Genomic DNA, 8577 nt, shown 5'->3' on the forward strand with positions numbered 1-8577 from the left:
TTTCTTTTTAGCCTTAATTCTCTCTCCTCCTCTGCCTGCAGCATTTCTATATTCCTATCCTCCAAATTGCTAATTCTGTCCTCCATATTATTGGCCCTACTGTTCAGAGAGTCCAGATTTTTCTTAATCTCCTCCATTGTATTCTTCATCTCCAGTATTTCTAATTGGTTCTCCTTTATAGTGTCAAGCTCTTTTGTGACATAGCTCCTGAACTCATTGAGTTGTCTATCTGAATTCTCTTTTAGGTCGTTGAGTTTTTTCATAATGGCAGTTTTGAAATCATCATCATTTAGGTTATAGATTTCATCATCTTTGGGATTGTTTTCTGGGTGCTTATCATTTTCCTTCTGTTCTGGAGATTTAATATATTTTTTCATACTGCTTGATAGTGAGGTTTGTGCCTCCACATAGAGATATAGTTTAGTCACTGCTTCCACTTGTTGCGACTGGTGTCTGTGTAGGGGCAGCTGTTTAGACTGCCCCAACCAGGAACGCTGTCAGCTGTTACTGACTGGTCCTGGACCCCTCCTCATAGTCACAGTGGTCCTGTGGGGTCCCTCGTCGGTTGTGGGGGCAATTGCAAGGGGGCCTCAGGCTGCTGGTGCCTACTGCTGCAGCCCACCTAGACGCGCTCCCTCCTTGTGGGCTGCAGCGGTGTTGTGGGCTTTCCCATCAGCCAGGAGCAGGATCACCTATAATCTCTGATTTGTCCCTAACAGAGCCCACCAGACCACACTTGTCCACTATAGGTCCCAGCAGAGCTATGGGTATCTTCTGCAGTCTGTCGTTAGCTCACCTAGCTGTGCTGCTTTTGCCCCAGGGCCTTCCTGCCTTGCGATTGCCAGTTGGGGCCTCTCTACTAGTGCTGTGCAGAGGCTTTCGCTGAGGCTGCTGTAAGAACCTGGAGTTCCCCCCTGGGCTATGTAGCTGTTTCACCAGAGCTCTACTCTGCCCCACTTCACTCTCACGGGATCTCTGGGAGCCCCTTGCCTAGTCTGGGACACGGCCAGAGTCCGTGGGCCTGGCGGTGGCTTGTAAGCTGCTGCCTTGTGGTGAATTCTGCTCTAGGGAGCTTCCTGGTGTTCTGAATGCTGTGTGGGGCCTCCCTGCCGATGGCGAGCAGAGGCCCTCCCTGCTGGGGGGGGGGGTGCGGGACCCTGGAGCGACCCCCTGGGCCACAGAGCCAGGTGTTGGAGCTCCACCCAGTCCCCAAGTGCATCCACGGGAAGTCCGGGCACCCCCTGCACCAACCCGTGTGTGGGAGACCATAAGCCCAGCAGCAGCTTGTGGCCTGGAGCCAGCCCGGGGGATCTGCCCACCAGGAGCTTCCCTTTTTCCTGGATTCTGGGCATGGCCTCCCTGCTAATGGCAAGCAGAGGCTTTCCCTGCCAGGGAGGTGCAGGACCCCAAAGTCTTCCCCCGTGCCACAGAGCCAGGCACTGGAGCTCCAACCATGTCCCCAAGCACATCTATGGGAAGTCCGGGTGCCCCCTGCACCGAGCCATGTGCCGGAGACCATGAGCTCAGTGGCAGCTTGCGGTCTGGTGCTGTGCTGGGCCCGCCAGGAGCTTCTCTTTGTTCTGGCTTCTGGGCGGGGCCTCCCTGCTAATGGCGAGCGGAGGCCTTCCCTGCCGGTGGGTGCGGAACCCTGGGGATTTCCCCCTGGGCTTAGGTGTGATCACGGGGGGCTTGGGTAGGGGTGTTGTCACCTGTTTCCACTGTTGCTCCGCTGGTGAGTGCACACTCCTGCCCTTGGTGTGTGGCGATGCTATGGGGGAGTCCACTGGAAGAGAGCCTCCTGCAGGAACTAGGCTGTCCGGGGGTCGGGGGTCGGGGGTGGGAGAGTTTTCACCTATTTCCACCTCCTCCCGGGGGGATGTCCGTCCGCCTTCAGATGTGTAGTAGCATGAGACTTTTAGGCGTCTTGAGATGCTATCTGGATATCCTTTGTTAATCGGTGAATGTCCAATTAGTTGTAGGTTCGACGGGGGAGAGACAAAGAAGACCTCTCACTCCACCATCTTGGTCCCGCCTGTCCTCTTGCTTTTTGAATCACCTTCAGCAAAGTGATGAAATTGATTCCACTGATGAAAACAATTCCATTTTCCCTTAAGGAGTAATGGCAAAAGGTGGTATGTTTCAATGGGTCAGAAGTTAACTGGTCCAGAAGCTCAAAGAGGGAAATGAAATATCTCCTTTCCTTCTCTAACTGAACACAAATGCAAGCTGACCCTGCTCTACTCCTCACTGCTAAGGAAAAACATTCAGCCTCACCTCAAGACTCTTGTGCTAAAGGGATGCCTTTCTGCTGTTACATCCTGTGGAAAGACACACTGCTCAGAGACAATAATTTCTTTTGTAGTGTCCCCCTCCCGAAGGATCCACAGGCACCTGTTTATGTGAGAAGTGGCAAAAGAGTTGAGGAGGGATAAAAATTGGAAGGCAATTCTGGGCTATGAGTGAAGAAAAGGCCAGAGCTGCAGTGATCCCAAAAAGACCAGGGAAAATGCCAATGGGAAAGCCACATTTGCTGCATTCATATGGCTTCTCTCCAGTGTGAGTATGCATGGGAATCATAAAGCAAGAAGAATTGGCAAATGCTTTTCCATACATATTAGATTCAAAAGGCTTCTCTCTACTATGAGTTTTAATATGTCTAGTAAGGTTTGAGGGTGTGCTGTAGGCTTTCCCACATATCATGCATTCATATGGCTTTATTCCAGTGTGAATTCGAATGTATTAAGGACTGAGGAACTTATGAAGGATTTTCCACGCTTCTTACATGCAAAAGTCCTCTCTCCAGTATGAGATTTTATATGTTTAGTAAGATAAGAAGAACTAATGAAGGTCTTCCCACTTTCCTCACACTTATAGCATTTCCCTCTGATATTGATTCCCATGTGAACTTTATGCAGAAGACTGACAAATTTTCACACATTCCTAATATTTCTTAGCAGTGTGTTTTTACATGTACACAAAGGCTTCCAGAGTGAATAAAAGCTGTTCCACCTTCTTTTCCTTGTTAGAGTTTTTCTTTATTGTGACTTCTCATTTGTGTCTGAAAGTAAGACAGTTTAACAAAGGCTTTCCCACTGTCACTGCATTTGAAGGTTTTCTCTCCCATGCTAGCTTTCCAGGATACAATATTTAGAGTAAGGCTGATGGCCTTTTCCCACCAATTAAACACAGAAAGTTTTTCTCTAGTAGAGGATTTCTTGTGCAGAGTAAGGAAGCTTTTCCCACACTGATTATCCTCATAAGTGTTTCTTCGATTTTGAGTTCTCCTGTGTGTCTTAAGGCATGTTCACTGAAGTCTTTCTCATGTTCCTTACACTCACAGAGTTCTCCTCCACTGTCCACTGTGGCTTCTTTCCCGTTGATGAAGGAGGATTAAACAATTTCTCAGAATCATTAATTCATCTTACCCATCTTAAAATAGAAACATTATTACAATGCTGATTTGATTTTTACCATTTCCATCACATTCATATAATTTCTTACCGTCTTGATTTCTTTCAAGTTGAATGATGGAATCCTTCTGCTCAAATGATGTGTGATCTACTCTGATCTTAAAAGATTCCTATCCAGGTTCATGGAATCGTTTTTTAAAAAAAATCAATGCCTAGTTCTAGTTACATATGTGGGAATGAGTACTTATGCGAATTGTGAAGCAGTAAGTTTCAACTTAGATCTTGCCCAAATTCATCATATTTACAATATTTCACCAGAGACATTGCTCTCTCTTGGGTGAATGCCACTAATCTCAAATATTTATCACTTGTGTTGCTCTTCTATTGAATGAAATTCCAATCTTTTCAAACTTACTGATCTTACCATTTCTATCCTATTGGAGGTTTTTTCCCCTAAAATATCCTGTGGAGGAATTGTTGTTAAAGCTAAATTGTCTTTGGTTTTAACATGCATTTCTGATTCTAAAGTAAAAGAGAATAACAAATATAAAATTTGCAAAAACAAATGATAGGTTAAAGGAATTAAAAATAGCAAGGCTCATTTGTATTATTTACCAACTAAACATGATGAAAAGAGAAAAAGTATGAGAGATTTGAGTAGCTTTGCTAGGTCAGCAATTTAAAAACAATAAGGATGTGGAGGCAAAATTGAGTAATTGATGAAAAACAATTCTATGGAAATCAAACATGATGGGAAAAGAGATAGAATATTATCAGGGAAGGAAACTAAGCAAGCTCTGGACTAAGCATATATCAAAACAATAAACTTAAAAAAGAGAACAGGTCACTCTGTGAGATCATAGGGAATTTTGAGTAAATGTACAGTAAGAATACAAAGTTGAAAACATCCTAAAGCATCGGAGACCAATGACGTCAGCTTTATGAGAGAAAGTACATCTTAAAAACTTTCTTTGTAAGTTTTTATAAAGTAAGTCTAACATAGTGAAATATTCATTGACAAGAGAAGATCTTTACAATCACTCACCTTGGAAGACTCCTCTCTCCACTGTCCTCAACTCTTCTTCTTGTTCCAACCAAGAGATCACCTTGGGTTTCAACAACTGATACCCTGTCCATGAGGAAAGAGATAGTAATTGACAAGCCTCCTGTAAAAGATGACAAATACTTCCACAAATCAAGTCTATTTTTCGAATGATATTAAAATTATTTCAAATGAGGCAAAAAATGTAAAAATCCTCTTTATGTGCCCCAAAGAGATCGTTATTTCTGTCCCAGAAAGAGATTTTCTTTCTCATGGAGAAACCACTACACCAATGGTTGTCAAACTCTAATCACAGATGACTGGGCCCCAATGCCAAGGTTTCATTCAGTATGTCAAAGTGGAGTCTGAGAATGCACATTTCTAACAGAGTGATGGTGATGCTGTTAGTCCTAAGAACCATATTTTACAGCAATGAGGCTTAATTAAAACTCATCAGTGCGCAGACCATGTGTCTGTTATTTCCCACTGTGTTCAAATTTGACATCAATTATCCTGGACCATGGCAAGTACATAATGTTCACTTGTTCCATAAGAGATTACAGCAGTGATAGCAGCCTTACCTAGTGTCGTCAGGTTCTTGTAGTTCTCCAGCATCACATCTCTGTATAGGTTTCTCTGAGTTAGGTCCAGTAAAGCCCACTCCTCCTGGGTGAAGTCCACAGCCACATCGTCAAAGGTCATGGAATCCTAAACCATCACACACAAGCTAGATTCAGTTAAGTGACGTCTCCACCAATATTCCCTGGGGAATGAAGAAGGCAGACCCAATGGCAACAGAGGGTTTCAAGGTCTCTCATCATCTCCCCCAGGGTGCAATGATCCTAAGGACCCTTCTCTCTATCTACACTCACTCACGGTTGATATCCTCCAGTTACAGCTTTAATGGAACCTCTAACACATGAACTTATCTCACCACAACTAGACTAAAAGCTCTTATCTTATTTCCTTCTTGCAGGACACTCCTGAAAAAATTGTAGACATTTGTAAATGCTGATGAATAAATAAATTCCTTGGAGAAACGCACACTCTGATCTTCCTTACCATCTGTCAGTGCACCAAATAATATAACAATTATGCAGCCACCCTCATCAGAGTCAATGTTCGGCAGTAATAATCCAAATACTCGGATTATTCAGAGTAAGCCATCACCGTTATAAGGTACCACTTTGTGAGGAAATTCAACAGGAACTCCATCCTTGAGGGCCTGTATTTCTTTTTTTTTTCCTTTCTGCTTTTTCTCCCTAAATGCCCCCAGTACATAGTTATATATTCTAGTTGTGAGTCCTTCTAGTTGTGGCAGGTGGGACGCTGCCTCAGCATGGCCTGAGGAGCGGTGCCATGTCTGCCCCCAGGATCAGAACCAGGGAAGCCCTAGGCCTCTGCAGCGGAGCGCACGAACTTAACCACTCGGCCATGGGGCCAGCCCTGGGCCACTTCTACTTTTAATCCTGATCTCTGGATCCATGAATTCCACAAACTGGAGGTGCAACAGATTATGATTGTCATTGATTTAGTGTGTATGCTGCATCCTGTGTATTATGTAGCCAGAATGTCCTCTGTATTCAAAAGCCTAAAATAGGGGCTGGCCTCGTGACTGAGTGGCTTAAGTTCCACACGCTCTGCTTTGATGGCTCAGGTTTGCAGGTTTGGATCCCGGGTGCAGACCTACTCCACTCATCGGCCATGCTGTGGAGGCATCCCATAATACAAAAAATAGAGGAAGATTGGCACAGATGTTAGCTCAGGGGTAATCTTCCTCAAGTGAAGAAAGAGGAGGATTGGCAACAGATGTTAGCACAGGGCAAATCTTCCTCACCAAAAAAAAGAAGAAGCCTAAAATAAATATGATCATTCTCTTTGAAATTAGATCATGTTCCCATATCTCATATATTTTTAAAAAACTAACCATACTTCATTCTCTTTTTAGAATATGTTTTACTTATGTCCTCCCTTTCCCTTACAAATTTTATAGATGAATTGTATTTTCCACCTATGTTACCTCAATACTCATTCTTCAACTTAGTCTGCCTGGATTATTTCTGCCCCTGTTCCTCTACTTAGAGGTGGTAAACGGAGCCCTTCCTAATATCAACAAAAGCCTCCATGTCACCAGAAATTGTCAAGGGACATTTTTCAGTCCTCTTTTGTTTAGTCCTTTCAACAAAACAAAAACCATTAACCACTCAGCTCTTCTTCAGAAATGACGTCCTTGCCTCCATGACACTGTGGATACCAAGTGATCCTTGACTCTCCAAAGATTCTTCAAGAGGAGGATATCACAGAGAGTTGGTTCCTGGGTTTGGTTCTTGTAGAAATTAGACTTTCCTTAGGAGATACCTTGTCACATTTAAGTCAAACAATACAAAGAAGAAATTTTCCTTGGAGAAATACTTTCTTCTTTCCCCACTGTTGCCTACACAGACACAGTATTGCCTGAAAATTTTCCATTCTTTTATCTTTGTACTCCAAGGGACCTGAATTGCTTGGAAAGAGAAAAGTCAATAGAACAGTTTATTTAAGGAGGAGCTCTGAGAATTCAGCCCTTGAGATGATAATAACATGTCCCTGTTGTCATTTTTCATATAATTCTCTGATCCCTGCCTGGGTGAAAATGCAATTGGGCTTTGCAGAGACAGACCTCAGAGAACACAAAGTTTCAGTTATTACCATTGGAGAGGGCCAGTGTGTACCAGTGAGGGCTGGTGGGGTAAGAAGGAAAAGAGGAGAGGAAGTGAGCACTGGACCTTACCTCCAGAATAATGAGACTGAAATAGTTCCATATTTGTTTAGTCTACAAAGGTTAAGGCCTGGTGGTTTAAAGTACTTTAGTGTCTACTGAACCCAGTCTTTCCCAGCAATTATTCTTTTCCCCTCTCTCTCTTTGGAATCTAGACTCTGTCTCCAATAAGTTTTATTTTCCAGAAAGTCTCCCCCTCTTCTCTGCTTTAGTCTATAATTGTTGGCTTCTGCTGGATTTCCTGTGGTCCATCATTGATGCGCTATTCACTGAAGGTCTTGTGCCTGAGGTATTGTCTCTTTTATTTCTCATGTAATTGGATTTTTCTATTATATTCCCTAACTATTTTGCAGCAGATTTGACTCACTGATAGTACTTAATAGTTCTCTGTTGATTGTTGTTGTTGTTTCACTTTAGTGTCCGCAATATTGTCTACAAACAATATAATTATTTCTGACATTTGGTACTCAGGCCAATTTCATTTTCTTATCTTAACAGTCTCTTTAAATGTTCGCGAGAATATCAAGTGATTGAAGTTAGAGTAGACAGCCTTGATCTGTTTATGAATTCAACACAAATATTTTAGTGTCTTAATGCATAGCATCCTGTTAACTGTAGTTGTAAAACAGCTGTTCTTTATTGGGTTAAGAAATTGTCCTTAGTGTCCTCATTTAGTGAGAGGCTCTGTCCTGGCTGCTAACCACAGTAATGGCTGTTATATTTTCTCAAATGCATTTTCTATTGTGATTATGGTTATGATATCTCTTCCTTGACCTATTTTTGTGATGAATTATGTTAGGAAACATCCTAGTATTAAACCTGTTTTCCATTCCTAGAAAGTATTACTTATTCATGATGTATTATTCTTTTAAAATACATATGAACGCATTTGATTTAACTTCATTATTCAATTTTCTGTTCACAGTCGGGCATATGGTGAGCTTGAAGATTTCTTTTTTTGTGTTATAGTTGATGCATTGCATCCCAGTCTTTATTATACATGTAACATTTGCATGTATTCAGCTCCTACTGTGTGCCAGACAGCATGTAAACCCCTTGAAAGTCATTGGAAAGTAAAAACAGTCACATCCTCTCACCCATAAATAAACAAAAATTACTAATGTGAGAGGCACATCAAGGCATAGTACAGGATGCTGGACTTGTTGGCCTCCCTGAATATGTCCTCCTGACCCTCACTCTGTTCTCCATCTCACTGGCCTCTCAAATCCCTTCCATTCCCAAGCTCGCCAACCCACAGGGCAGACGTGAATTCCGTTCTCGCAGACCACCAATGCTTGCCCTTTCCTTATTTCCCCTGGTTAACAATTACCCATTCTTCCTCTCACAGCTCAAATGTTCATATTTCA

The 8577-nt window shown here is 42.8% G+C and overlaps 1 protein-coding gene across 1 annotated transcript in view; it reads right to left on the minus strand.

Moving 5' to 3' along the window:
* LOC139084153 (zinc finger protein 846-like) overlaps positions 1-5173 on the minus strand; it is a 145568-nt gene extending 140395 nt beyond the window's left edge. The window contains exon 1 of the mRNA XM_070625577.1: positions 5034-5173. Coding sequence (XP_070481678.1) covers positions 5034-5154 — 121 coding nt within the window. The 5' untranslated portion in view covers positions 5155-5173. The remainder of the gene's footprint in view (positions 1-5033) is intronic.
* Positions 5174-8577: the final 3404 nt, after the last annotated feature.

This window comes from Equus przewalskii, chromosome 6 (assembly GCF_037783145.1).
Source record: "Equus przewalskii isolate Varuska chromosome 6, EquPr2, whole genome shotgun sequence".
Taxonomy (NCBI): domain Eukaryota; kingdom Metazoa; phylum Chordata; class Mammalia; order Perissodactyla; family Equidae; genus Equus; species Equus przewalskii.